Here is a 27,598-nt window from a genome sequence, read left to right as displayed (position 1 = left end):
TGGCCTGGTTGCCACCCCTCCATGCAGACTGGGGAGTCCTGAGGCCCAGCTGGAAGCTGGGGATGGCGGGGTTTGCCCTTCTCTTACAGAATTGGTCAGCACCCTCACGGGGCCCCTGTCGCTACGCACAGCACCCTCCCACCTCACGCTGCCCAGCCCAACCCTCCTCCAACCATTCAGAGAGGGCTAGGCCCTCAGACGGCACCAAGCCAGTCCCTCTGGGCCCACACGGGAGTCACCAGACCCCAGCCTGAGGCCTCACAGCTCCTCAGAGGACAAGTGCGACCGGGACCCATATCGTCGGCTCCCGGTGAGTGCCCACTGTCTCACGGTGTAGTCTCCACGCTGTAAAAGCACAGGGCTCTCTTGAGGGGTTGGGTGGGGGGTGGTTAGATTGTGGCCCAGGAGGTCTGGGGAAGGGCCCCGGAATCTGCATTCTCGGTCAACTTCCCAGGAAATGCCCAGGTCTCCCAGGGGCTGCCGTTCTGTCCTATGCTTTGAGCCTGAATGGCAGTTAAAGGTCTGAGACTCAGGCAAGACAGGACTAATTATCCCCATTCTACCGGTGACGACACTGAGGACCCAAAAGCGTGCAATTTCGCCAGGTAGATTTCACAGACAGCCGGGCCTGGTGCTGAGTACGCATGACCTCTTAGTTCATGGCTTCCAGAAAACAGTCCCCTGCCATCTCCCCAGGGGAGGGCAGGAATGGCCCTGAGATAATCTCCGCCTCCCCCGCCCCCCAGTTATAACACTTAAAGGCCCCCAGTCCTGGAGAGATGATGATGTCTCCCCTTCTCCCCAGTGCAACCCTAAATAAAATCAGCACTAGACGCTAAAATAACCGTGAGGAAATCTGATAATGACAACAGCCCTTCGGTGCATTTAAAAAAAGACATTGAATTCTTGGAATTCATTTGATTTGTGGCCCTGCTTCTGTGGTGCCCAGAGCAATATCCCCATTTCCTGAGATAGCTCCGCGTCCCTGTGCCCCACCCAGTGTGGAGTCTGGGCCAGGAGCCCGTTGGCTGCTGAGAGTCCCCTCTCTTCCCTGGGCCTGGGCCCACCCTGGCTCCTTCTGTGCCTCCAGATTTCCTCCCTCAAAGCTGGAAGGCACCCGCCGGGGGGCGGGACTGCATTTCCAGGAGGGGCCCTAGAGAGGCAGACTTGTGAACGGGGACTGGAAATGTGTACCTCTTCTCTCCTTGACCGCACGGCTTCCCTTCCTGGAAGTGGGGGGCTGCTTTGAAGAAAAGCCCAAGCCTCCCTCTTCACCCCTCTGGGGAAGGGGCCCCTGCCTAGCCCTCTTTAGAGAGGAGAGAGAAACACAGGCCCCCCGGGGATGCAGCGCAGAAGCCATTCTCTGCTCTGGGGACACTGGTGTTAGACCGTGCTGAAAAACGGAGAAGCCGAGAAGCCGGGAGGGACTGCAGAGGCTACAAAAAACCAGCCACGAACTAGATCCTAATCTCCCTTTATCCAGGATCATCCAACGAGGAAAAGAAACAGCATATACACGCGTAAGGCATTTAGCACAGAGCCTGACTCTCAGGCAGAATTCAACACCCCGTCCGTATTGTCGCTATGAGCTAGTTTGACATCATAAGAGAGAGCACTGGGACAGGAATCGAGCCACTCAGATTCCAATTCGGGCTCTGCGACTGATGTGTGTGGGTGGCTTTGAACAAATCCGGTAGCCCTCTGGGAGCCTCAGTTTCCCTACGTGTAAAATGAGAGGCTGGGACCAGATGACGCCTCTGACTTTCCATCACTCCATCACTTTCCATAGCTCCTATTCGCGTCCTTCCTGACTCAGTGAAATGTCAGCGTTTCTAGGAAGACTTTCCTGAGACCACCCCCACCCCCACTAAGCTGTGAACCTACCGGTCACCCCTCCAGGCCCACCTCTGGGACTGCATTCCTCCCACTGGCCCCACACAGGAAGAACATGTCCCGGGAGGGGCCCCACACAGGTTGTATCACCTCCCCATCTAGTTTGCAGCCCCAGGGAGAACCGTGAGACTAAGGTGACACTTGGTCAGTTCTCTTGGGCTGATGGCACTCCCTCCACTTTACAGATGGAGACACTGAGGTCCTGGCTATTAAACAACCCACACAACACAGCTCGGGGAGCCTGGGAGTCCCAGAGCCTCAGCCTGATTTTCTGCAGTGATGAGGGCTCCGACAATCATTACAACAGTGACTACTCCTTAAATTGGTTATTGTTCACTGTTGATGGTGCCAAGTGGCCTTTTTTTTTTTTTTTTTTTTTTTTTCCTCTTCACGGTTGGCATTCACCAGCTTGGGGGAGGGGACTGAGCTTGAGGCAAAGTAGAAGGAAAAGACAGCAAAGGAGAGGGAGCAGGAAGGCTGGACAGAGGAGAGGCCAGGGTGGCTGTGGGATTTCTCACCATCTTCCAGGCAGCCGTGGACCTCTGATGGGGCAGGGAAAGCAGGGTGGGGGCAGGAGGCAGGAGGGTGGGCGGGGGGGGGGGGAGTAGTTCAAAGGTTAGAGGCATGGGGGAAGGGGTTCTAATTCAGGGCCAGGGCAGCCACGCCCACCTCTGCTCTCAGTCTCTCCCTGACTCCCCCACACTTCTAGACTCCCACCACGGGCCAGCACTGTGTTAGGCACAAAGATACAGCCAACAGACACAGTCTTGTCTGGAAGTAACTCTCAGCCAGCCCTGGGCACTTGGAACCTAGCTGCCAAATCTAAATCCACTATAATGTCCTGAGGGCACTGCTGGGGTCAGCCGGCTGGGAAGGGGTGGGGGGTTCTGTGTGGCCCAGCCTTGAGTTAGAGATGGGGGGAGGCACGTAGGGCGGTTGGGAAAGGTTTCAAGAGGAAATGAACTGAGGTGGGAAAAGCATAAGCGAGAGCCAGCACATGAGGACTGGAGCATGATAGGGGAAGAAAGTCCTGGAGGAGGCAACAGCACACAGGACAAGCCCAGGTAGGGGACAAAGTGATGCACAAGAAGGCAACTGGGAGTAGCATCTGGCTTGGTCTGTCTTCTCCACCAGATGGCAAGTTTCTCTGAGGCAAAAATGGAGTTCCGCTTCTCACTCGTTTTATGTATATATGTGCGTCTGCATGCATTCATTCCTTCATTGTTTTTGGCTGCAACAATTTAAAGTTTATTACAAATCTTGCAAAATAAAGTGGCAGATCTAGGATGGCCTTTACCCTTGGCCGCCATGTACTGTTGCACAGGCTGTGTACTGCAAGGCTCCCTCTGAAATAGGAGTGGCCCTGCTCTACATGTCATTAATTAGCAGTAATTATTCTGCCCCTGCCTCAGCTTCTGTAATACCCTAGAGTAAGGTGCTGGGAATACAGTGGTGAGTGAGATAGATAAAGTCTCTGCCCTCAAGGAGCGGGGGGGTAGAAATGTTCAGGGGATACAAGGACTAGGAAGGTGGACTCGGTGTGGCCAGAGCGCCAGGAGAAAAGGGAGAGCCAGCACAAGCAGGGCCACACCATCTACAGCGACGAGTCTGGATTTTATCCTAAGCGAGATCCTAAGCCACGTTTCCCAATCATGGGTCAACTTTTTCAAAGCTCTCCTGGAAAGACTGACTTGCAGGGGGCACAGCTGAGAGCTGGGGGGACCAGTAAGGAGGAAAGACGGCTGTCCCCGGGGGGAGGTGACAATGGCTTGGGTTAGGTTGGCTGGGTGGCATGTTAGGGCAGGTGGCAGCAGCTGAGGGGAAGAGGTCCAGGAGGGGCAAAATGGAGTGCGGTGCTCTTCCCGCCCTCAAGATCCAGAATGATGACAACAAATGTTATTATTGTCGGTGCGAAGCATTTCCGCAGCACCGTTTCTCACCGTGTGAAGCAGACAGGGCGCTGGTAATCCGCCCAGCGTCAGCGGTGTAAACTGAGGCTCAGAGAGGTGAGGAGTCCCGCTGAGTTCCCATGGCCTGGAGGAAGCCCACGGGAACTCTGTCCCTGCCTCAGCATCCCCACTGGCACCTACTCTGGCCGGGTCGGAGGCCCTTCCCCACCGCGGGCGGCGGGAGCAGCCCCGCACAGTGGGCTTCTGTTTACTGCCTGGGGCTGAAAACACATGTCAGCAATTGGCAAAACACAGGGAAGCCGCAGCCTAACATGCTTAGATTGGCAAACGCACACTGTACCCTTTTCTTATATGAGGACGTAAAACAATAATTTATTTACACTCAGAAGCCAGCACATTGTCTTCTGCCAAGGCTTCCTGCAAGCCCCTCCTCCGGCCCCACCCCCTCCCCGGCCCTCCCCCCTCCCCCGGAGAGGGGCTCCTAGAATGCCCTGGGGTCTGAGGATGGTTGGGGGGGTGGGGGGAGCACTCAGGGGCCAAAGGAGAGCTGCCCTGGGACCTTGCAAATGAAGGTGCAGAGATATCATTGAGCGCCTACTGTATGCTGGTCCTTAATTATTTCTCATCGAATAGTCAGACTAATCCCGTGAATTGGAGACGAGAAACCTAGGAGATATGGACCAGGGTTTGAATCCAGGCTCTGCCCCTTATCAGCTAGCCGTTTGGTGAGAGCTCATCTCTAAAGCGGAGACGGTAACAGCCCCTACGTCCTCATGGCTGCTGTGTACTGTGCACGAAGTCTCTTGCGTATAGTAAGTGCTCAATAAATGCTACCGAACCTGGCGAGCCTGGGGTTGCTGTTACCCCTGTGACTAATGGGCAAACAGAGGCCCAGGGAGGCTCTGCAAGTTAACTAAGACCACACAGCTAGGAGTTCGCAGAGCCACTGGCAGGTGTGTGGGGTTCTGTGGTCTGGGTCCGAAGACTGTCACCAAGCAGTAAATGTACCTGAGGGCTGTACTCGTCATCTCAAATTTACCCAGTGCTGGGAGAGGCCCAGTGTGTCCCAGGCCTGGTGGGGCGAGTTCTAGGATGAGCAGACACAGAGCCGCCGTCCCAAAGGACATGGCCTAACGGGGGGCAGACAGGTAACAAGAGCCCCCATAACGCAATGTGTTAGGAGCTGTCACCAGGTGCTCCGAGGGCTGGAAGAGACAGCCTTGCAGGGTCACTGATGTAGGGGGCGGGGCGGAGTGGGGGCGCCAGGAGAGACTTCCCAGAGTTGGCACACTGCACGGTGGGTGGGAGGAGGGCATTTCTGGCAGACGGCCCAGCCTGGGCAAAGTCCACGAGGGCTGAGCACCCAAGCGTGTGGGGTGTGGCACGGGCTGGTTCTCAGGGTCTGGGCATGGTGGGGAATGTGGAGGCCAGGCCCGGCATGCTGACCCCCACCAACCCAAACAGCCGTGGCATGTCCTTGGCACCGTGTGCTCGGCGGACTCCAGCTCCAGTGCTGCCTGAGCCAAACCCCTTCTCCCAGCCCTGAGGCCAAGGACGCACACAGTCCTTTCCATCCCCTCAATAGCATCCTGGCACTGGGACCCCAGATGGAAAAGGCGAGGCACCAACCGACCCACGGAGGTTACAAAGACCTGCTGCGGGGTGCGAGGGCCGAAACGTGGGCTTTGGGGCCGACACCCTCGTGGGCTGGAATTCTTGGTGCCTGAAGCCAACCCTTTCGGAGCCTCAAAGCTCCATCTGTAAAATGGGTCACCTCGCAGAGGTGAGCTGGATGCGCAAACCGCGGGACGAGAGGGAGGCGGTGGTGACTGGGGGAGGGGAAGCCCTGGCTCAACCTCCGGGCGGGGGGGGGGGGGTCCCCGAGGACAGGGGATCCGCCTCTGAGAGCCCCTCCACCGGGAGCGGAGGGCTGCGGCCAGCCACGCAGGGGTTAACGCGCCGCGGGCGCGGGAGAACGGGCGCGCTGGGTGCGGACTCCGCGGCAGGTGCTTCCTCCGCCCGCCCGGAACCCCCAGCCCGCCTTAGCTCGCGGCCCGGCGCCGGCCCTGCGCCGCTCCCCGGAGCGGTTACGTAACGATGCCGCGCGGCCGCCAGGCTGCTGCGATCCGCCTCGGCAGCGGCCCCGCGAGTATTAATAAACCGATCACTCAAAATGGCAGGCCGGGCTTTATTCGCGTAGCTCGGGGCTGGGGCCCTTCCCGGGGAACAATACACACGGCCCGCCCCTTTGGCCCAACCCCCACCCCACCCGGCCCCGCCCCGCCCCGCCCCCGCAGCCCCTCTGCTCAGAGCCCCTCCGTCGCCGCCCCAGGGTGGGCGCTCTGGCCCCGAGGACGCCGGCAAAATTATTCCCGAACCGACCGCCGTGGGCTCCGGGCCCATCTCGTCCGCTTCCCGGATGCGAACTCTGGCAAAGGGAGACTCGTTAGTTCGCTCTACCTGGACTAGTCACCGAAGCGTCGGTTTCTGAGAATACACTTTGCAAACTCTAGAGCCTTGCCGCCCCGGGGACTCCCTCCCTCCGGAGTTTGCTGTCCGAGGTGGGACCGAGAAGTTGCGTTTCTAACATGTTCCTTGTAACCCTGCTTTGAGAACCATTTCTCCGAAGGGATTTTTATGAATTAGAACCCGTTGGCCTTTGATGCCCTGGTCCCAAACTTGAAGGACTGCATTGGGGATGGGGCGGGGCACTGCTTTGCAGGAGTCCGGGGGCCATCCTTGCCCGCCCGCGTCAGCAGCAGGGTCAGAGCCATTTGGGGCGCTGGGCCAGACTACCTGGGGTTCCAGTCCTGACCTCAGCGCTTTCTAGGGTGTGGCCTCGGGCATATTGTGTAGCTCAGTGGGCCTCAGTTTCCTCATCTAAAATGGGGCTGATAATGGTGCCAACCTCCTGAGATTTATTAAGTACATATAATGTGCCCAGACCAGTGCCTGGCACACAGTCAGTGCTCAAAAGGCTATCTATTGAGATGAAGATAGAGCCTTCTGGGGGTATGCAACCCAGGTGGCCCAGCATCCCCTTGGGCTGCAGGCAGGGGAGGCGCTGGCCCCAGCCCTAGCTAGACACCCAAGGCCCTGACCTTCCAGCCCGGAGTGGCTGCTGTCGATTCTCACTGCGACAGTCCTGGGGTCTCCAATCTGCTGCCCCCTACCCACACAGCAATTCTTTTTTCCGGCAGGGCTCAGCACTTTGAGAGTCTGACCCGGCCTGAAGCTCGCCTTTGGCTTGCAAAAGTGTCGGCTGTGCCCACAAGGGATAGTCCCTCCTGAGTTTTTGGGTGTCCTGGGCCTAGGAGACAAGGCCCCCGGACATCCCCCTCACTCCCCCTAGCTGGTGGAGGATGACTTTCCTGCAGACAGCCACGTGTACCGCACCCCCCTCCGGCCCCCGCCATTTCCACGTGTTCATTCAGTGCTCAAGTCCATGAGCATTTATTGAGCACTTACTGTGAACCAGGCCCTGAGCTCAGGACTTAACACGTAGACGCTCACCTAATCCTCCAAGTACCCTGAAGGTCGTCGTGATTTTCCTCTTTCCGTCTGACAGATGAAGACACGGAAGCTCAGAGAAGCCGAGAAACTTGCATAAGACCCCAGAGCTAGTTAGCAGAGGACCAGGGCCTTGTGCCTACATGTAGGGTGGTGTAACTCCGAAGTCCTGCTCAGACCTGGCCTCTGGAGCCTCGGCCCCCTGGAAGCAGGAGAGGGCTGGCTGTGGTCCTCGGGGCCCCCAAGCGGTCCCACCCTTACTTTAGGCCCCATCGCTGAACCCCATCGCTTCCACCCCCATCCTGAGGGGTTGTCTCTCCCACAGGTGAGGAGCTGCCACAGCCAACGATGATTCATAGGAGGGAGGGCGGCCTCCAGGGAATGGGGTGGAGGGAAGGAGGCCTGGCCAGTCTCCCCAGGCTGGGGGGGGAGGGGGGCAGGCAGTGTGGGGGAGGCCGGCCTGATCCCCCAGCTGCTCCTCACGGTCCCCAAAGGGGTGCTCAGCCGGCGACCAGCAGCGGAGAGGAAGCCCCCGGAGGTCTTCTTGCCAGACAGGCTCTGTAACCAGGAAGGAAAATCTGGAGGAAGTGAGGGGAACCAGGAAGGGAAACTGGTAGGCGTTACGAAAGCCTAACTCCTCTGCATCACTCCCTGGGACAATGGCCCTCCCATCTTGGACCAAAATGGCGCTCCTCATGGCAGCTTTAGCTAACCGTGGCTCGACAGTTTTCCTATCTCAGAGCTCCCTTTTACAGTTTACAAAACACCAGCACCTGCAGAGGCCCTCTCCCTCTCTTCTGCTGGGCTGCTACCAATAATATCAACAATAATGCCTAGTCCTTGCCAAGGGGCTTAACTCCCAGAAACCCCTAGGAAGTAGGCTCTACCCTGCTCCCTATTTTACACACCAGGGAACTGAGGCTCACAGAAATGAAAGCGCTGGCCCGTGATCCATAACTAGGATTCGAACCCAGGTCTGTCAGCTCTAAAACCCCTGTCCTCAACCACAAGGGCCTCTGACGACAGTCTCTTCCTCTCTGTACCCCGCCCGCTATCCCCAGGGAGGGGGATCACTGTGAACCCAGTCGCCAGGCCTCAGCCCCAAAGACTAGGCCCAGTGGGCATTCCCCTAGCCCTTCTCCTCCTCTTCCTCCCCGGATGCCCGCACTAGTCCCTCTGCCCGCGCTAGTGCCTCTGCCGAGTCTTTGAAATCCAGTTGCCTGCACGTCCCTCCCGAGGGATTCACAATCCACAAGTGATTTCTGGCCGCAGGTACAGGCATTTCCTGTGCCCACGCCACCCTCCAGGCACACACTCACCCATGTGCCACCCATCTGCACGGGTCAGAGTGCGTGCACCTACACGGACACAGGGACAATGAAGGTGCTGTCACCCCTGCTGAGGGTGACCGGGGCAGGCAACCTGAGACCCAGCTGCGCCCAGGCTCCAGTGGGAGGCTGGAGGGGAGGGACCCTCCCCCAGCTGGCTCTCCCCGCCCCCGTCCCCCCCCCACCTCCGGGGGAGGGGGGGGAGGGGGGGTTCCACCTTCACACACACCCTCCCCCACCCTCCTGGGGCTCTGAGGGACAGTTTCACAATGAGAATCACAGTAAGCATGAGAATACTAGGAACCAGCATTTCCAGCCTGCAAATCTTTCTCCTCTAATGCCACACTTGATGAGCTCCTAGAGGCGGGTATTTTTATGTTCCCGCTTCTCAGGCGCCGCAGAGGGTCAGACAGCTGGTTAGGGGTAGAGCCAGGGCCCTAACCCCCTTTTCTCATCCTCTCTGGCACTGCTCCTTCTCCTGCACTGTGAATAAAGAGGACACCTCCTTGTCAGCAGGCCAAAGCACCTGTTCTTGCCTAGATTTGGGGAGCACTTTACGAACGTCAGTTTCTGTCGCACAACAGCCCCGCGAAGTGAATTGTTTTTTACGCCCAGTGTAAAGATGAGGTGACAGAGAAGTTAAGAGCAGAATGCCAGTCGAAGGGGACATTCCTGAACTAGATGCACGTCACTTTAGAAAACTCTGTAGGAAGGAAGACAGCAAGAGTTTCTAATGGGCGCTTTAAGGACTGCAGATGCCTGGGGTCATGGATACCTTGTTCTTTCTCCTCCTGCCCATCAAGCCCTTTGCCGGTCACTGTGAACTGTCTCCGTTGCTGCTGTGTGTGCGTCTGACTCCCGAGAGCTATGAGCTCCCCAAGGACAGTGACCGGGTCCTGGTTACCCCCAGAGCCCCAGCACCCGGCACCTTGCCCGGCACACAGGAAGAGCCCAGTCAACACTGCCTCCTTTGTGAGGATGGGAGGACAGCCTGTGCTCCCAGGCTCCCCACTGATGGGCTTGGGAATCGGAAGACAGAATCAAGACACCCAGGGCTCAAAGGTTATCCACATCCTGTGCCACCGAAGGTGCGAATCCCTTCCCTAGCACCCCTCATTAATCCTTCCCTGGCTGCTGCTTGTATGCTTCCAGTGACGGGGTGCTCACTACCACTCAGGCAGCACCTTCCATGTTGGAGATCTTGGGTGATTGTTACAAAATCTCTCCTATTGATGTAAGGCCCTTGGATATAACAGTGATCACACCAAGGGCAGCACTGGTAGTGGGGGGGGGGGGGACAATCAGAGGCGACACTGCACATTAGCAAGGCGGGTACCCTCCCTGTAGCGACCCAGAGCCTTGCATGCTGGGAAGACAGAAGAGGCAACAAATGAATTCATCATCCCAGCTTCAGCCAGCTCTTTTAAGGCAGCGAGTTGAGACTGAGTTGTTGGAAAGATGCCTGTCGAGCCTCAAGTCGGGTGGACCTTGGGTCTGTACTTCACCCAACACACTTAGGAACAATCTCGATCTGTAGTTCTTTCCATTCATTCACTCACTTACCTATTCATTATTGGCCATCACCGGCTGGGTGCAGGGATGGTGGCACCGTGGGCCACAAAGGTGGCTCCGGATCAGAGTCGTTCCCTTGGTAATCAGGACAGCTCACTGTCACTGGGAGCTCTTTATAAACCAGGACCCGTTCCGTTTACTTCCATGCAAAGGGCACAGCCTCTCCCGCCCATTCCCAGCTCTGGGGAGACAGGTGAGAGTCTGCTTGGCAAACAGTTAGTGCTCGATAAGTGTGTGCTGTTGCTGTTCCACAACAACCCGGGCAGTTCCCGGTATTGCTCACCCCCATTTCGGAGGCGGAGGAAATAAGCCATGTAGAGGTTGAATAACTGGCCAGATGGCTGAGCCAGGGTCTGAACCCGGGCAGGGTACTCCCAGAGCCTGCCTGATTAACCCTTCAGGACCTGGTGCAGAAAGAGCTCAGACCTGGGGTCAAAATGCCCACCTAGCTAGAGACCTGGGGCAACCACTCAGCTCTGCCTGCTCTATTTACTTATCTCATGAAATGGAATGTGTCATCAACCTTGCCTTTCTGTCCCCACCCCCACTCCCATCAGATTAAAATGAAGAGATCCAGGCATTTTTCTTAGAAGAAGGCTGCAGGGTGGTGAGATTTGGGGTGGGAGGCACATTACTGGTCACGGGGGGTTGAAATGAGCCAGAAATTGGGGTGGGGGGGGAGCGTCGTTTGTAGGAGCCTGGTTCTTTTAAGCTGACAGGCTCCCACAGACCCCCAAACCACCCCCATCACCCTCCCTTACCCCCCACAGGATGCTCAGAGATACAAGGTCTGACAGCTGTGCCCCCCAGGACGGGTCCAGGAGCCCCAGATAAGATCTTGGTCCTGTGACAGTGCGGCTTACAGCGACATGGCTGAGGCCGGGCTTTAGGCTGGAGAATGAAAAAGGTAGAGGTTTATGTGGAGGGGTGGGTGTCATTTGGAGGGGGGGGGGTGTCTAGGCTGGAAGCCCAAATCCGAAGTCAATGACCATCATCTGTAAAATGGGATTAATCATGCGGCTGGTATAGGCTGTTGCGGGAATCAACTGAGTTAACGCTTGTAACTCCTTGAGCACACGGTGCCTGGCACGGAGCGGGCGCTCAGCAGATGGTGACCATTGTTGTCACTGTGTTCCCTACACACTTGGGTATCTACCAGCCAAAGCAGTCCCTTCCATTTTAGACACTGGCCTAGGCCCCAGGGGATACCCCAAGGATATTTAAGACCGCGTGGTCTGCCAACCCGTGGGGGTGTTGATAGTCTCACGAAAGGGGCGCCGGCTTCAGAAACTTGCCAGAAAAGTCTTCCTGGGCGCCGCGGGCCCTCCGCTTTGATTCTCCGGCGCCTTCTCCCGGGGCGTGAGCGCGCCCCCCGCAGGCAGTCCCTAGGAAAGCCTCGGCTGGGGAGCCCCGGAGCCCAGTCGCCCCAACCCCTCTCCCCCTCCCGCCCGGCGGCCACCCTCGGGGGCGAGGCAGCCGGCGCGTGGGAGGGGACGGCGCGCCATTGGCTTGCGCGCGGGACCGAGAGGAGGGACCAGCGCGGGCCGCCAGACTCGGGCAAACCCCGGCCGCGCAGGACGCCGCGCGCAGTCCCGCCCGGCCCTGCCCTGCCCTGCCCCGCGCGGGCGGCGCGATGTAAGGCTCCCGAGGGCCCAAGCGTCCCCTGGCTCGCCAGCCCCGCGCAGCGCCGGCGCCAGCATGCGCTAGGAACGTAAGTTCTGTCCCCCGCTGCCGCCTCCGAGGCTCGCACGTTCCCCTCCCGCCGCCGGCCGGTACCTGCGCAGCGCAGCCCAGCCCAGCCCAGCCCAGCCCAGCGGGGCTTCTGCGGCCGCAGGGTCATGGGGGCCCCGGGCGCGCGACCGGGACGCCCCAGGACCTCTCGGCCCCGGCAGATTCTGCCGCGACTCCAGGGGTCCCTTCCCGGCCCCCCCCCCCCCCCCGAGGCGCAGTCCTCCAGCCCCTTCGGTTCCTTCCCTCTGCCTCGGTTTCCCTGTCTCCCCTGGCTTTCTCCCTCCGCTGTCTCTGCTCTGTTGGACTGTGTATTTCGCCCTTACCTCCCCCCTGTGCTTCGGAGCAAGAGAGAAAGAGCGAAAAGCAGTTTCTGTCTCCCTGAGGTCTGACTGTTGTCCCCGCGCTCGGTTCTCTGTCCCCTCCCCCCCATCGCCATTGTTCCCCGGTCCGAGGAGTGCGCGGCACAAACTTGCGAGTGCCCCTCCTTCTGTCTTCGCCCCCGCAGGGCCGCTGATCGCGGTGGCGGAGTTCCCGCTGGCGGGTCCTACTGGTTCGGCCGGCCGTGGGGGCGCCCAACAGCCCGGAGCTCCCCGCCTGGGGTCCCCAGCTCTCAGGCCCGAGTCTCCGAAAGTGGGTGAGTGTCTGGAGCCGGAGATAAAGGACACATTGGAGGAGGAAGGAGCCAGACCGGGAGAGACCCCCGACTCCCGGCCGGGGAGGTAGGTAGGGGGAGGGGGGGAGGGGGAGGAGGCCGAAACCGAAGCCGCGCCTAAGCCCCAGTGGTTGGGTGGGAGGGTCAGGAAAGCACAGGTGGAGACGTCGCCCCCCCCCCCCCCAGTCTCCCCTAAGTCGCGCGCTCAGCAGGAAGGGGGCAGTGTGGGGCCATCGGCCTGGCTCTGCGTGGGCTGGGGCTCCTGCCGCGGACAAAATACTCGCACCCATCCAGGGGGGTCTGTCGAGGAACCGCCAGAATCCCGCGCGCATCCCCGGCGCGCCCCGCAGTATCCGGCGCTTGCTTTGCGTCCCCTCGCTCCGCCCTCCCCGCCCCCACCCAGTCCCGGGCTCCCGCCGCCCCCTCGCGGCCCCGGGGGAGCCAGTTTCTCCGCCGCCGGAGCTAGGTGGGCGGGGGCAGGAGCAGGGCGGAGGCCGGGAACCCCGCGGCTCCTCCAGAGCTCAGCGCCCATGGCCAAGGCCGAGTCGGCGGTCCCATCACCGCCCCGCGCTTCCTGGTTGATTTCCTTCAGACAAACTTTTCCTGGTGGGACAGTCCTGCGGGGAGGACGCATCAGGGCTGCAGGGATGCCCACCCCAACTGTGCGGCCTCTTGGACCTACATGTCTGGTGGCCTGTGTGGAGAAGGCCACGGCCCTCTGCAGACCCTCTCTTCCTGCCGCCCAGAGTGCAGGGACGGAGAGTGGGTTGGGGTGGGGGGCATTGGTGGAGTGCCAGGAGGGGGCACTGTGCCTTCATTAGCGGAAGCCTCACCCTCAGCCCAGGAGGAGGAAAGGTGTTTCTCGTTGGGTTGTTAGGAAATAAGGCACTGTGTGTTCTCCAGGTCTCTGTTATCCCATCTATAAAATGGGCCGTCCGGTCCCTGAGGTCCCCTCTGGCTCCAGTACCCCGGGGATCAGCAGCCCTGGCGTCTTTTTTTCCCCGCCCACATGCTGTAGGTTTTATCAATCCTTCCAGATTTGGAGTGGAGGGCTGAGACCCAAAGTCCCTCACCATTGTCTAGCTGTCAACACTTTTGCTGGATCCCTGCCCCCAGGCCCCGCAGTAACTTCTCCAACTCTATCCTCAGCCATGGACAACCCTCCAGCCCCTCTGGAGAAAGGCCCTCCCCCTCGCCGGTGTGCCGGGTAGGAGAGCCATGAAATTAGCAGTGACCCCTAGACATACGCAATTCTAGACTCTTCTGTGCTTTCACTTACTGAGCAAATTGTGGGCCCGACGCCAATGGTGATTTAGTGAACGAAGTGCCAGACACAGTTCCAGGCACTGAGAGATAGCTGAGAACAAAATGAAGATTCTTTCCCTCACGGAGCTGACACTTAAAGGGTAGAGGAACAAATAATAAAATAAATTAGATGGCGTATTGGGAGTTGAAGGGGGAAAAGTTGAGTGTCAGGGGGTGTCGAGGCGAGGGGTGGGGGTGCTATTTTACATAAAGGTGGTCCAGGAGGCCTCCCTGAGGAGGTGACTTGTGAGTCAAGGCTTTGAAAGAGTGAACTGTGGGAATAGCTTGGGTAAATAAAGATCCTGCAGAGATCAGCCTGTGCAAAGGCCCTGAGGCAGGAATGTATCTGCCGTATTTGACAAACCGTAAGGAGCCAGCGTGACTGGGGTGGAGAGAGGAGGGTGGGGAAGAGATAGGAGGCAAGGCTGGCTGAAAAGGAATGACGCCTGTCCATTTCGCAGAGGAGGGAAGTGATGCTCAGATGGCTCTGAAGTTACCCCGGGACATGTAGCGGTGGCAGCAGGACGGGGTGCCCGATGTTCTGACTCCCGGCCTATAATATTTTCACTTCATCCTGCAGCTCAGCTACTCATTGGCCACACTGGTTTGTGTCCCGGTCAGGGTCAGGCCTGGCCAAGAGCTGGAAACATGGAGGGGAGCCACCCAGGCTTAGTAGCTCAAGGGGCCCCATATCCCTGCAATCCATTGCCAAACCCTCTCCAGGTTCTCCCTGCCCTGTCGTGAGTGCCTCCGGGCCGCATCTGCCTCCGGACCCAGAGGGAGTCCCTGTTCCCTTCCCATTTCCTTCTTTGGCCATCCCTTATAAACACCCCATTCTGTATCCACATGTAGCCCCTTGAAGGGGACTGTTCTGAAGCTGGTATGGTGAAGGGAGAAACTGAGGCAAAGAAGCTGAGTCTCCTAGTCTCAAAATAACAGCAGCAACATTACTAAGCTTTCACTATGGAACAGGTACTGTTCTGGGTGTTTTTGTGCACCTCCCCGTCAGTGGATGGTAGGTGGCCTTATTACACCCATTTAACAGATGAGGAAACGGAGGCCTAGAGAGGTGGTGTCACTGGCCCAACGCCTTGCAGGTACACAAGCCTTTTGAGTCTTAACCCACTCCTTTGACCACTAAGCCAGAGCCCCCAAGCCTGGGGGAGATGGGCAGTCCTGGCTGGCCCATCCGCATCCCGGGAAAAGTACAGGGACCCTTCTGCCTGCCTCCCCCAAGCCACCCAGAGGGCAAATCACCTTTTGCTTCTAGAAAAGTTGGCATCCCTGCAGGGAAGTTCCTTTTGCCCCTGTTGTCCTCCCCTCGTAGAGGTTTGGAGAGGGGTGGGAGGGGCGGTAGGGTATTGACCTATGTCCACTGCCCCCTCTCAAGAGCTCTGGCCCCATGGCAGCCGGAAGCCAGGCCGTCCCCAGGATCATGGTCCCATGGGATCCAGAAGCACCAGCTGCTTTTGAGGGCCCTGACGCGGTCGCCAGGCTGTGGGGGAGGCAGGCCCATTCCCGGCTTGAGAGGACAGAAATTCCCCATGTGCTCTGCCCTTTGTGAGTGACGGTAGGGACCGGGAAGACCCTCTCAGCGACTTCTGAGTGACGATGGATGGCCGGATGGATGGATGGATGGCCGTCAAGGGCTGAATCCCGCTTGCACACAGCAACCCTCTCAGGCCCTGGGGTGAGGCCCAGGGATGCCCCCTCCCTGTCCTCTGCTCTCCCACCCTTTCCGACACTGCAGGGAATGTTTATTACTTTTTTCGTCCCTGACGATTTGCAGATGTTTGTTTATGATGAAAGTTGGGGCTTTCCTCTGCAATTCTGGAAATCAGGCACCTTCAAAACAAAGAGAACTCGTGGATAAAATATGCGTGTCCCCAAGAGGCCCCCAGGCAGCGGGAGCTCGGGCCTCGTGTGCCGCTGCAGTGTGAATTTAGAAGCCCAATCATGACTATCACAGCCGGGAGGGCCCCAGAGACCACGCTCCCATTTTTTTTTTTTTTTTTTTTTTTGAATGAATTAACTGAATCTCACAGTTGGGCCTGGTTTTCCCGCGGTGGCACAGTCTTTGGTGACCTCAGCTGTCCTGTCTCCCCGCCAGTGACTCAGGGCTCCATTGGCAGCTCCCACGTTCCTGGAGGTTCTTGGAAACGGGACGTGGAATCCCTTTCTTGACTCAGGATCTAGGCCTGTCACCGCGGCGGGATTTGCATCATGCTCCTCCCCCCCCCCCCCTTTCTACCTGTCACCCTGCTCCCTTGCATCCGCGCTGAGCCCAGGGGTGACGTGGGACACGCGCGAGAGAGATGATACGGCCCTGCCCTCGACTGGCTCACCAGCTACTTGACAGGCGAGGCTGACTGCCTCAGGCCGGCTCAGCCTTTAGAATAACTACACCCTCAAGGGACGCGCTGCCCCGAAGTCGGCTTGGCTTTGTGCCTTAGCCCGAAGGCCGAAGGCCCCGAGACCCACCCACGAGGACCGCACCTGCACCTTAGCAGTCACTGTGATGATGTCCGTAGGACAATGGGCATTAGCCAAGCCCCCTTTGTGTCCTGCGGCTTCTTAGTTTTGCTGTAACTTTGCCGACAAGCTGGTAAGTCGGGCCCCATGACCCCCATTTCCAGTGCAGGAGAGGTTAATCTGCCCAAAGGCATAGGGCTAGTAAGGAACGTGGGTCCCTTCATCCCCAAGCCTCTCCCGTACCGCCCTTGAGATGTGAGATTCACTCCGCCTGAAGACCCAGGCTGGGGGCTCTGGGTTGGGGGTCTTTTGACCCCATCTTGGCCAAGGGGCTGGTGGACTGCCCCAGGAAGGGACGACGGGGTGGATGAATGGGCTCCTTGCTGGGGCTCCCTCCTCACCTCCGCTTCTCTCCGCCTCTCACTGCCCCCTCCCCTGGCACTGCCCTGTCCCCAGACTCTGTTTCCAGCTATTTTGCACCCGTGTGATAACAGAACAATGGGCCTCCCCGCGGCCCTGCCCTGGTCCCGCCAGAGCCACAGCGCCTTCACCCAGGGGAGGCTGGACCCCAGGAAGGAAGGAAGGAGTTCGGATGCTGGCAACCTGCCAGAGACTTTCAAAGTGAGATGTGAGGAGGAAGATGGCTTACAGCGTAGTTCTTCCTGGAGGTCAGGTTCCCCGGACCTCACCACCGGCCCTGCCCAGACACCCCAGCTCCTCGCGGGATGTCTATTTGAAGTGCGGTTACCTCGGTTCAAGTTTCAACTCTGCCACTTACCCCGAGAAGCTTGAATAAGTCACTTGGTTTCCTCGTCTGGAGAATGGGGGTGACGATACAGCCGTCCTCCTAGGGTTGTCATGGGGATTGCAGAGAATTCCTGGTCTGGAAGTCCTCGTCCCCTGCCTCCAGCCCTGGGGTGGATGCTCTCCGGGGCAGTTCCTACCAGATGGGGGAGGGACAGGTGTACTGTCTCTTTAGCAGAGGGTCTTGTTCGAAAAGGAAGTGGTTCTTGGCTCTGAGACTCAGCAGCAACTGCCCCGAATCAGCTGGTGGGTGTTCCGGACCCCAGGCGCCCTTCCTCTCCTCTCCCCTCCCCCTGCCGGTCAGGTTTCTAAGCCAGCCCTCATGGGCACAGTCTCCAAGCCAGGGACAGCTCTGCAGTCCGGCCGTTTCTATGGAAACCAGGCAGGCTTCTTGGGGAGGCCGTAGGGGGGTTGGGAGAGGTCCTTTAGGACCAGCACGGGAGTGATGCCCCAGGCCCGTCTGACCTGCCGCCAGGGCAGGGCCTTCCTTGGCAGCCGCCCCATGAGCAATGTCATTAATTGCTGTCCTGTATGGAGCTCACAGCAGGTGCCAGGCCCCTTGACTGCCTGTGCTCAGCGTCTCATCACAACCCTGTGAGCTCAGAAGTAGCAGTGTGGTTTCACCAAGGACGAGATGAAAGCTCAGAGGGGTTAGGAAAGTTTCCTGAGGTCACAGACAAGTAAGAGAAAGAGTTGAGGTTTGAGCCCAAGTTGGCCTAATCGTGCAGTATATTCCCCACGCCCCCTCCCATTCTCCCCTGGCACTTTGTACCCCTGACAAACCTCTCCCTTCCCGGCCTCCGTGTAGTCATGACCTCTCTGTCTTACTGCCACTGGGAGCTCTTAGGGATGTTCTTCCTGGCCTCAAGACGTCCCCGCACTTGATGCGTGGGGGTGTGTGTATTCTGCAGGGAGTCAGAGCTTGGCCAGCAGTGGGGGGCTCTCAAACCCTTCCCCAGCTCACTACTCGGTCGCAAATATTTGCTGAGCCCCTCCCATGCCAGGAAGTGTGTCCCAAGCCCCGCGAGCCAGACCTACCGAAAGCCCCGGCCCGCGGCGCTGGCCGTCTAGCGGTGGCTGCAGCTTTCGTGGAGGCGGCCGTCGTGAGGTCTCCCCGCCTGCTCTCCCCGCCTGTCCTGACCCCCACCGCTTCCCGGGCACCCCATGGGCCGGGCCCTTTGCCGAGACATTGGCACCCACTCTCCTGTGTCCTCGGCACCCTGGACCCGGTTGTCTGAGACCACCAGCCAGGAGGAGGTGTCAAATTCAAACCCAGCCCTGCCTGACCGTGAAACCCCTTTCCTGTGCTCCTCTGCCACCAGCTCCTGGGTGGCCCGAGGCAGACCCTGCCGTCTCTGGGCCTCAGCTTTCTGCCCTGTCCAGTGTGTGTTTGGAACAGAGCCTCCCCTTGGGCCCTGCCACATCTAACATAGCGTGATCTTGGGTGTTCTGGGGGGGGTTCGGGAGGCCTGCTTCCCGCAGCCCAACTGTCAGTCCTGTGCCGATGAAGGGCCTGCCCGCATGCCGAGGCCCAGTGGGAAGATGCTTGGACGAGATAACAACCCTGCCTTCAGATCACCGGGTCTCTGGGAGCCCAGGCGCCCATGATGTGACTAGGCCTATGGGCTGGAAGTGGCCAGGGGTCACCCACACTGAGACCCATGGAAGTCGGGAGGGGCTTGTGTCCCAGAAAGCTGCCCGGAGGGAGGGGTCGTGCGGCTTTAAAGAACCAGGAGTGTCGGGGTGGGGGGACCGAGAGCAGGGAGGACCCTCCCGGGGGCAGTGGCTCAGAAATGGGAACGACTGTTCAGAAGGACAGCGACTTGCTGGCTTTATTGGGAACTGAGGTCAGAGAGGCCAGCCAGGGGCAGAACGTAGAGGGTCCTGAACTCAGGCTCTAGGGGACTGCAGGCTGCAATGTCCCTGCACCTGTTCCTTGCTTGGCTGGTTGTCCTCCATGCTGCCCCTTCCCTCAGCCTTCCTCGGGCAGCTGGCCTCACCTGGGGGAAGCCCTGGGGGCCCTTCGAAGGCAGCTGGCCCTGGGAAGGAAGCAACCGCCCTATGGGGCAGGCTTTTTCCATTGTGCACGGCTGAATGGCTGAAGGCAGAGAGGGAAGTGCGAGTGTGGGCGGGCAGGGCACTTTGCCCCAGGCCCCCCCTGAGTTCCCTCGCCCTATCCTCCAGCGCATGCACGGAGCCAGTGTTCTCATGGCCCCCATTTCCCAGGGGCAGAAACTAAGGCTGGGAGAGCTGCAGTGAGCCAGCTGCCCCAAGCCCTACAGCAGGTAAGAGGGCAGAATCAGGATTCGAACGCACATCTGGTTCAGACGCGATGCAGGGGGTACAGCAAAGGAAGGTGCCTTCTGTCCTCACTTAGGTTAAAATGAGACCAGGCTGGGGGCGCCCGGGTGGCTCGGACGGTTAAGCCTCCGACTCTTGATTTTGGCTCAGGTCATGGTCTCACGGTTTGTGGGATCGAGCCCCATGTCGGGCACCGTGCTGACCGCACGGAGCGTGCTTGGGATTTTCTCTCTATCCCTCTCGCTCTGCCTCTCTCTCTTTTTCTTCCTCTGTCTCAAAATAAATAAAATCAACATTAAAAAAAAAGTGAGGCCAGGCTGAAAAACACCTGGAGTGGGAAGGGAAGCAAGTTCAAGGGCAGATCTGAGGGGGCCGTGTACGTGGCTTGCCTTGGGGGATGGGGCGTGTGGAGGGGCTGGCGGGTGTATGGGAGTGATACAGCCCCCCACCTGCCCTCCCCAGGCAGGGCCCTGTGCTGTGGGTGAAGAAGGAACAGAACTTAGTGCTCAGAGGAGTTAGCTGTGCCGAGGCAGGTGCAGGGGATTCTTCTCTCTGGAGATTTCCTTGTCCCTGGGAGGCCCTCGGGCCCTTTGTTGGTGATGAGCTCTTTGCTGGGGGCTGGGCTGGGGGGAGGCCACAGCGGGTCCCACCAGCCCGGGTACCTGATGGCGGTGCCTGTGGATAAAGCCTGTCCCCCCCAAGAGCGCTGCTGATGTCAAATGGAGCCCGGGACACCGTAGTCCCCTTTCTGTACCCAGTCCCTGCGGGCTGGCCCCGCCACGCTCCACGGCCCCTGCCTCGCAGGTTCAGGCCTGCCGCGCGGAGGGGAATGTCGTGCACGCGTTGGTGGCGAGGAGTCACCGGGCGGAGGAAGGCAGCTGTGGCTCTGAGCTGGGGTCACTGATGCAGCCCAGGCCTGGTGGGCTTGGCCCGAGGGCCGGCCTTATGCCGCGGGACTGAGGTCCATTCATAATTGTCAGACTCTGCGAACGGCCCGGCGGTCCTTCAGCGAGTGGCTGGCTTGCCAAGCCGGCACGTCTGTCCCGTGGAATATTACTCTGCCATAAAGAGGAGAAGACCGTTGACTGGCCCAGCAGCTTGGATGGACCTCAAAGGCATCTCATTCATTATGCTGAATGAAGGGGGCGGTCTCAAATGGTTCTAGTCGCTACGATTCTACGTATTATAACACACTGGGAAAAAGAAGAACAGAGCCGGGGTGATGGCCAACAACAGATCCGTGGTGGCCAGGGGCTAGGGGTGAGGGGAGAGCATGACGCGGCCAGGGGTCCTGACTTCCCCGTGGTAGGTGTGTGAATCTATACACGTCCCAAAAATCTATGGAACTGCAAACAACAAAAAATGTCAGTTCTGCAGTATGTAAAGTGAAGAAAGAAAGGCCAGAGGGGAGGCCGGAAGAGAAAGAAGGGGTGAGGGCGGGGCCCCCCGGTGCTTCCTGGGCCGAGGACGGGTGAGGGGAGGCGAGCCCCAGCTGCCACCAGCAGCGGCTGGCCGGCTCTTGCAGGCTGTCTCGAGTGGGTCCACCTGGCAGCGGGAGGGACACCGGGCTGATTGTAGCCTCTGGGGTCACGAGAAGTGGTGGCCAGCGTTGAGGTGTGGGGACAGCGCCCGGCCCCTGAGGAGCAGTGTGGCTAAACCCTGCTTTCTCGGGCGGGGCTGGCCACCTCCCCGCCAGAGGGCCTTCCTGGCCACCAGCAGCCACCTCCGCGCCCCTCCCCTGCCCCAGGGTGAGTGTGGAGGGAGGGGACGGCATAGCTGTAAGTAAGGCTGGGGTGTTGGGCGGGCCCTTGGCCTTGAATGTCACTCACCAGAGGCCATCGGTACCAACTTGTGTGGTTAGCTCCAAACTTGAGACACTCTGCCATTTCCCTCCTTTGCCCGAGTCGAAAGCCACAATATCCACACGCCCCACGCTTGGATTCCGTTCTGATGTTGCTTTGTCCAGGGTGCTTTATTTTAGGACGCTTAGGACGGCTCTGCCTCTGGCCGCCCCGACCAGGGCCGGGAGGGGGGAGACTTGGCTGGTCCCACACACACACCCCTCCGCTGGCAGCCAGACTGGGACCCAGGTCCGAGGCCTGGTCAGGGAGGTCCAGCAAGCCCAGCAGAGGGGCAGGCGACATCTGTGAGAGTAGTTCTGCGGCCTTGCCAGAGGGTAGTTGTGGGCTGGAATAAGGTGCTTGGAATGTGCCACGCAGTGGGCTGGGGAGAGTGCTGGAGTCACTCAGCCTGTCTCTGTTGAACTTGGCTGAGCTTGAGCTCCTCATCTGTAGAATGGGCGTAAGCAGCCCCCATTGCACACTGGCGGTTCCCAGCCCAGTGCCAGCTTTCGGAGGCCTTTGCCTCACCGGGGTCTACACTTCTATCTCCTTCGCATAGGTGTGGTGCTGATCGAACGGGAGGACCGGCGGCCAAGTCATTTCCGTGTCTCCCGGACCAGCGCCTGGTAGACGGTAGGCGCTCAAGACGGGGGGTGGGGGGGGGGGCGGCGGGGGGCGTGGAGGATGGCGAGCAGACACGGGGAGGGGAAGAGGCTGGCAGTGGGTGCCCCTGGCAGGGAGGGGCACGGGCTTCCGCCAGCAATCCCGGCCGTCCTTCCCCTGGCTCCGCTGGGTCCCGAGACAGGGAGGGAGTCTGGCTAGGCGGAGGGGTTGCCTGGGCCACAGTTCCGTGGGGGACCTGGACCCCAGGACTCGGGCAGATCACCCCTCGTCTGGCAAGACTGACCCAGACTCCCGACGGCCCCCACCTCCCGGATGTGGTCTCATCTGGGCCCGAACGCCTTTCCTGGGCGCACTCGCTCTGAAAGGCTCCGTCCGGCCTGGTGACCTGGGGTGTACCGTGTGCCTTTAGGCCCGATAGGCTCACACAGCGGGAAGGGCTTTAGAAACATCCTCCCCCACCCATTTTATAGACGAGGAAGCCGAGGCCAGGAAAGGGAGACACTTGCCCCTTTCCTCACGCAGCCGGCTAGTTAGGGAGCCGGCTACCAAGCCTGGGCCCTCAGGTTTCTTGTTGGTGCTCCCCCTGCTGCCCCACGCTGACGGGGAGGCCTTGCCAGGCCCCGAGGTCCGAACTGGGTGCCCCTGACGTCTGGGGGCCGGGCAGGACCTGTGGCTGAGGCTGGTGTCTCCCCGCGGCCTCTGTAGACAGCGGCTCCGGGACGAGATGGCGGCCAAGCAGCCCCCGCCTCTCATGAAGAAGCACAGCCAGACGGACCTCGTGAGCCGCCTGAAGACCCGCAAGATCCTCGGCGTGGGCGGGGAGGACGACGACGGGGAGGTGCACCGCTCCAAGGTGGGCCGGGCGGGGCGGGGCCTTCAGCTGGCCACACCCGGGGGCCCACCTCCACACCCCTTTGGGGAGGCGGGTCCGGCCTGCCATCTGGGAGAAGAGTAGCTGTGGCTGCAGGAGCCCCAGGACTTAGCTCATTTTCTCTAGGAACTTAACTGAGATGTCCGGGGAATCGTAACAAAAACGAAGACAGCTCGCTAGAATGAATTTCGCGCTTATTATGTGCCAGCTACTGCAACGATCGCTTTATAAGCATTATTTAATCTCACTAAAGTGCTGGGGGATGGTTATTAATCCATTTGGTAGAGGAGGAAACTGAGGCCCAGAGAGGGCCAGGACTTGCCCAAGGCCGTTACCAGTAAGTGGCAGAGCCAGTGTCTAGCGGACCCCTGAGCTTTTGTTCTTGCCCACCGTATTTTCAGCTTCCTGTGTAAGCCCCGGTGTCAAGGAGAGGCAGGGGGGGGGTGGCTTCACTGTGACCTTCCCAGCCTGGGTGACCTTCTGGCTGAGCAGAAGTACCCCGGTGGGTGCCCGGACACGCCAGGGGGCTCCGGGAGGGGAGTGAGTGGGCTGGGCATGGCCCTGACCCCTGTTTGTCCACAGATCAGCCAGGTCTTGGGCAATGAAATCAAGTTTGCTGTTCGGGAGCCTCTGGGGCTGAGGTGAGCACTTGAGCGTGAGTTTGGGCCGGGGGCAGGGTTATGGGGAAGGGCCGTGCCAGACCCTGCCACATCAGCTCTGCCCCGGTGCCCTCGTGCCTGTGGTTCCATCCCGTCTCGTTCCCTCCCCCTAACGCCAGCCATCCCTGGACATCTTGGCTGGAGAGGGGAGGGTCCCCTGGGGCCTGGGCGCAGCAGCAAGGGGCCTGGCTGTGACCCGTCTCTCCACGTGTCCCCAGGGTCTGGCAGTTTGCTTCTGCTGTGCTCTTCTCCGGCATCGCCATCATGGTGAGCCCCCCGCCCCCCCACCGTGCCCCCGGCCCTGGGTCCGACTCCCTGTGTCCTGCCTCTGAACCTCTGCTGGGGGTTCCTCCTCTACCCTGGGGGCCCCGCTGCCTCTACCCACATGGTCATCATGCTGAAGGCCCTCTAGCTCCGTCCACAGTCCCAGCTCCCGACACTCATTCCCACCTGTACCCGGCCTGCTCTGGAACATCCTAGATCCCGTGGTCCACATTCCTGACTCGTTGCCCCTAGAAACCCAGAGCCTTCTGTCCTGGCACGGCAGGCTTGGGGCCAATCAAGGTTCTGACAGTGGACTGCCCCAGGGATCTCAGCCCTGCTTCTGGGGGGAAGGAGGGACATGTCCAGAGGATGTTTCAACAGCGACCCCCACCAACTTTGCCCATGAACTTCCCACCAATGTCCACAGGCCCTCGCCTTCCCTGACCAGCTCTATGATGCGGTCTTTGATGGAGCCCAGGTGACCAGCAAGACCCCCATCCGCCTCTATGGCGGTGCCCTCCTCAGTGAGTATTGCTAGGGAAGACTCTGAGGGACGTTATGGGGCAGCCGGGGACCCACGGGGACTGAGAGGAGCACGGGGAAGCCTTTCTTTGTGCGTGGGCTCCCCCTCTAAGCACCTGCTGCCCCTCCCTTCAGCTGAGTCTGTCTCTGCTGGGTGTGTGCTGCCATCTCGTGGCCACTGCTGGAATGCACCCAGTGGATTCAGGCAAACACCGAATACTTAACTGTGTGTAGCTCCCCACCTGGTCATCCGGGTACAGAGGTGAATGAGGGTCGGGCCCTGCCCTCCAGGACCTCACGGCCTAGCGTGGGAGACCAAATCGACACGGGTCTGCAAAACCCCTCCCACCCTCGGGCCTCTCCTTAGAACCATTCTGATTCCGAATTTGTCCCACCCCGTGCCTGGCCGGAAGCTGAGTTAACAGCCTTTAGAGCCTAGCACAGGTAGCGTCCCTCCTCTTCTCTAAAACATCCCGCGGTCCCTTTTACCTGCAGAATAGAGGCCCAGCCCCTCCACCTGGCATTCGGGGTGGTCTGTGGGGTGGATCCAGCCTACCTTCCCAGACCCGCCTCCCTCATATCCCACCGTGGGCCCTGGGCTCCGGCCGCATCTCGCGATGCCCAGTCCCCCGTTTCAGAAAGCCTCCGTGCCTTTGCACATGCAGTTTCCCCCAACCTTGTGCTGACTGTACTTGTACTCAGCCTTCAAGGGTCTGCACCAGTGCCAGGGGGCAGGGGCAGGGGCTGGTGGAGATCGGGGTGGCTTCAAGGACATCACCCATGCAGTGGGAGAGCTAGGGTTACGGGGTTCGGTGGGATGGCGGATGGCTTTGATTTGGGGAGTATGAGTGGGGGTGGGGAATGTGGAAGTCTGGGTTCCTGGCAAATCTGCCCAGTGGAGGAGGAACGGGCCCCTGCCCCAAGGGGTTAGGGCCCAAGACGCCCTCCCCAGCCTGCTCTTTGTCCCCCCTGCCCCAGGCATCTCCCTGATCATGTGGAATGCTCTCTACACGGCTGAGAAAGTGATCATCCGATGGACTCTGCTCACCGAAGCCTGTTACTTTGGGGTCCAGTTCTTGGGTGAGTCTTGAGGTGGGCAGTGAGACAGGGAGGCTGACGGGGTGGGAGGTGTGGGCAGGGTGGCGTGGCCCCTGGCTTTCCAGCTCTTGCTGCCTGGTTTCCAGGAAGTGATGAAATCCATCCGAGGGGGAGGGGCTCACGTGGCCGTGTCTACCTGTGTGTCTGTGCCCCTGTGCTCACCTACCCACACACACCTGTACCTTCTTGAACACACACACATACACACACACACACACACACAGAGCCACAGCCTCCCCCGTGTACGTGCACCTGCCGCCTCCCATAACCCATCACTCACTTGTGTACCCAGAGCAGGTGTGATGGCATGCTTGCCCTTGCCCCAGTACCTGCCACGTCGGGGACATCACAACAGACATGTCCGTGAGGGCCAGCAGCTGGCAGGACCCCCCCAGCTCAGCATGCCATCTTTTTCCTTCTTTAAGTTTATGTATTTATTCTGAGAGCGAGCGTGGGAGGGGGGGGGAGAGAGAGAGAGAGAGAGAGAGAGAGAGAGAGAGAGAGAATCCCAAGCAGGCTTTGCAGCGGCAGCACAGAGCCCAGTTCGGGGATCGAACTCACCAACAGTGAGATCACGACCTGAGCCGAAACCAAGGGTTGGCCACTTAACTGACTGAGCCGCCCGGGCGCCCGTCAGTATGTCGCCCCGTGTTGAGGGTGAGGCACACCCCTCCGCTGACGTCTGTCCCTTCCCGGTGTTTCTCCCACAGTGGTCAGTGCCACGCTCGCGGAGACCGGCCTCGCGTCCCTGGGGATTCTGCTGCTCTTGGCCAGCCGCCTCCTTTTTGTCGTCATCAGCGTTTACTACTACTACCAAGTGGGCCGAAAACCCAAGAAAGTCTAGCCACTTGCTGGGCCAGGGGCCCCTGTGTGGCGGGGAGGCCCCGGGGCCTCAGTTTCCCTCTGGCTGCTGGAAGGCAGGAAGGAGCCTGCCCTGTGCCGGGCCTGCCCCCAGGCAGGCGGGGCTGACCGCCTTCCTTTCCTCCCGAGCACCCCCAAATGCTGTGATCTCCTGGGCTTTCAGGTTTGGGGAGGGACGGGGCCTCTTGAACCTCTGGCCCTCGCCCCACACAGGAACGCCTCCTTTTCGTGGGTCTCTTGGCCTCCGGATCCCCTGGACAGACACTCGCTGGAGAGCTTGAGTCGTGGGGTTTTGGGCTGAGATGGGGCTCTCGCCCCTTCTGCCGGGAGGCCCTTCTCTGGTTTGAGACAGGCTGAGCACTGTCCCCCGGTCCTCCCTACACCCCCGGCCACTCTAGTGCCCATGTGGCTGAACATGGCTTCCGTGTATGCCTGGAAAAATCCAAGAATTTGACCCCGTGCCCCTATTCCTCCCCACCCATGGGAGCTTCCCCCTGCCCCCTAACCCCACACGCCTGCCCTTCCCATAGCTCAGCTGCGGGCGGACCGGCAGGGGTGGTGGTCTCTGAGCCGGTGCCTCCCTTTCAGCCTCCCTCTGCAGTAGGCCACCTGTCGCCAGAGCCCGGTCCCCAGCCCCAAGCCCGGCCACCACAGGCTCTCCTAGGGCCTTACTCTAGGCTGCCGTGCCTCCACCCGGCTCCCGGACGCCCCTAGGAGTCCCCTTCCCCCAACTGGCCTGGGTCCAGAGGCTGTCAGCAGCCTCACCGCCAGGCCGGCCCCGACAGTGGACGCAGAGAGAAGTGGAACCCCCGTGATGGGGTTTGGAGGTGAAGAAGAGAGAAACGCAGTGGCGTTTCCTCGTCCCTTCGGTCTGCCCGGTTCAGTCCCCTCGCGCACCCTCGCCCTCTCCCCGGGGTGCTGCCCCCGAGACCTGGCGGGGTAGGACTGGGTGCCCTTCAAACTCAGCAGGGGAAATAAATAGAAATATTTCAGCAGGCCACTCCTCTAATGTCGTCCCCACCCCAAGTGCCCTGGAGGAGGCTAACACGCGGTTCCCTCAGAGCTGAGGACACCCTCCCTGCCCCTGCTCGTGTGCCCCCCTTTAGCCCTCACTCCCAGTGCTCTCCTTCCCTCTAGACCGCAAATGTGCACAGAAGTGGTGGCCCTCACGGTCTGGGGACAGGGGTAGAGAAAGGCAGCCCAGGCCCCAGATGTGTTTCTCGTCTTGGGATAGTGTTGGGTAGGACGGGGGGGGGGGGGGGGGGGGGGCGGGGGGGGGCAGGTGCAGCCCAGCTCTGGCTGCTTCCAGGTGAACCTCTGCCTGGGCCCCCTGCCCTGCCCACACCGGGCCCGGCTGTCCCCAAAGCCCAGCTGTAACTA

At 60.0% G+C, this 27,598-nt stretch overlaps 1 protein-coding gene across 4 annotated transcripts; it reads left to right on the top strand.

Moving 5' to 3' along the window:
• The first annotated feature begins 286 nt into the window (after positions 1–286).
• Positions 287–27,213, top strand: TP53I11 (tumor protein p53 inducible protein 11). Of its 4 annotated transcripts, XM_058688735.1 has the most exons (10): positions 11,750–11,924; positions 12,450–12,663; positions 19,362–19,462; positions 21,879–21,952; positions 22,649–22,796; positions 23,397–23,455; positions 23,692–23,740; positions 24,165–24,261; positions 25,238–25,339; positions 26,068–27,213. In XM_058688735.1, exons 5-10 carry the CDS (start codon positions 22,668–22,670, stop codon positions 26,199–26,201), a joined length of 570 nt encoding a protein of 189 aa, XP_058544718.1. In that variant the 5' UTR covers positions 11,750–11,924; positions 12,450–12,663; positions 19,362–19,462; positions 21,879–21,952; positions 22,649–22,667; the 3' UTR covers positions 26,202–27,213. The 4 variants fall into 4 exon arrangements, with proteins under 4 accessions (XP_058544721.1, XP_058544718.1, XP_058544720.1 ...); XM_058688737.1 differs by lacking the exon at positions 19,362–19,462 and having other exon boundaries at positions 12,450–12,578; XM_058688734.1 differs by lacking the exon at positions 19,362–19,462.
• The last annotated feature ends 385 nt before the right edge of the window (positions 27,214–27,598 follow it).

The sequence above is a fragment of the Neofelis nebulosa genome, chromosome 10 (genome assembly GCF_028018385.1).
Source record: "Neofelis nebulosa isolate mNeoNeb1 chromosome 10, mNeoNeb1.pri, whole genome shotgun sequence".
Taxonomy (NCBI): Eukaryota; Metazoa; Chordata; class Mammalia; order Carnivora; family Felidae; genus Neofelis; species Neofelis nebulosa.
Note: the sequence above shows the minus strand (reverse complement) of the source record. Positions and strands in the feature narration are given on the sequence as shown.

Excerpts from the sequence above, each read along its gene's own strand:
- TP53I11 (XM_058688738.1), top strand. The coding sequence starts at position 22,668 with ATGGCGGCCAAGCAGCCCCCGCCTCTCATGAAGAAGCACAGCCAGACG. Across the intron at positions 22,797-23,396 it reads GGGAGGTGCACCGCTCCAAG|ATCAGCCAGGTCTTGGGCAA; the intron begins GTGGGCCGGGCG and ends GTTTGTCCACAG. Across the intron at positions 25,340-26,067 it reads CTTTGGGGTCCAGTTCTTGG|TGGTCAGTGCCACGCTCGCG; the intron begins GTGAGTCTTGAG and ends TTTCTCCCACAG.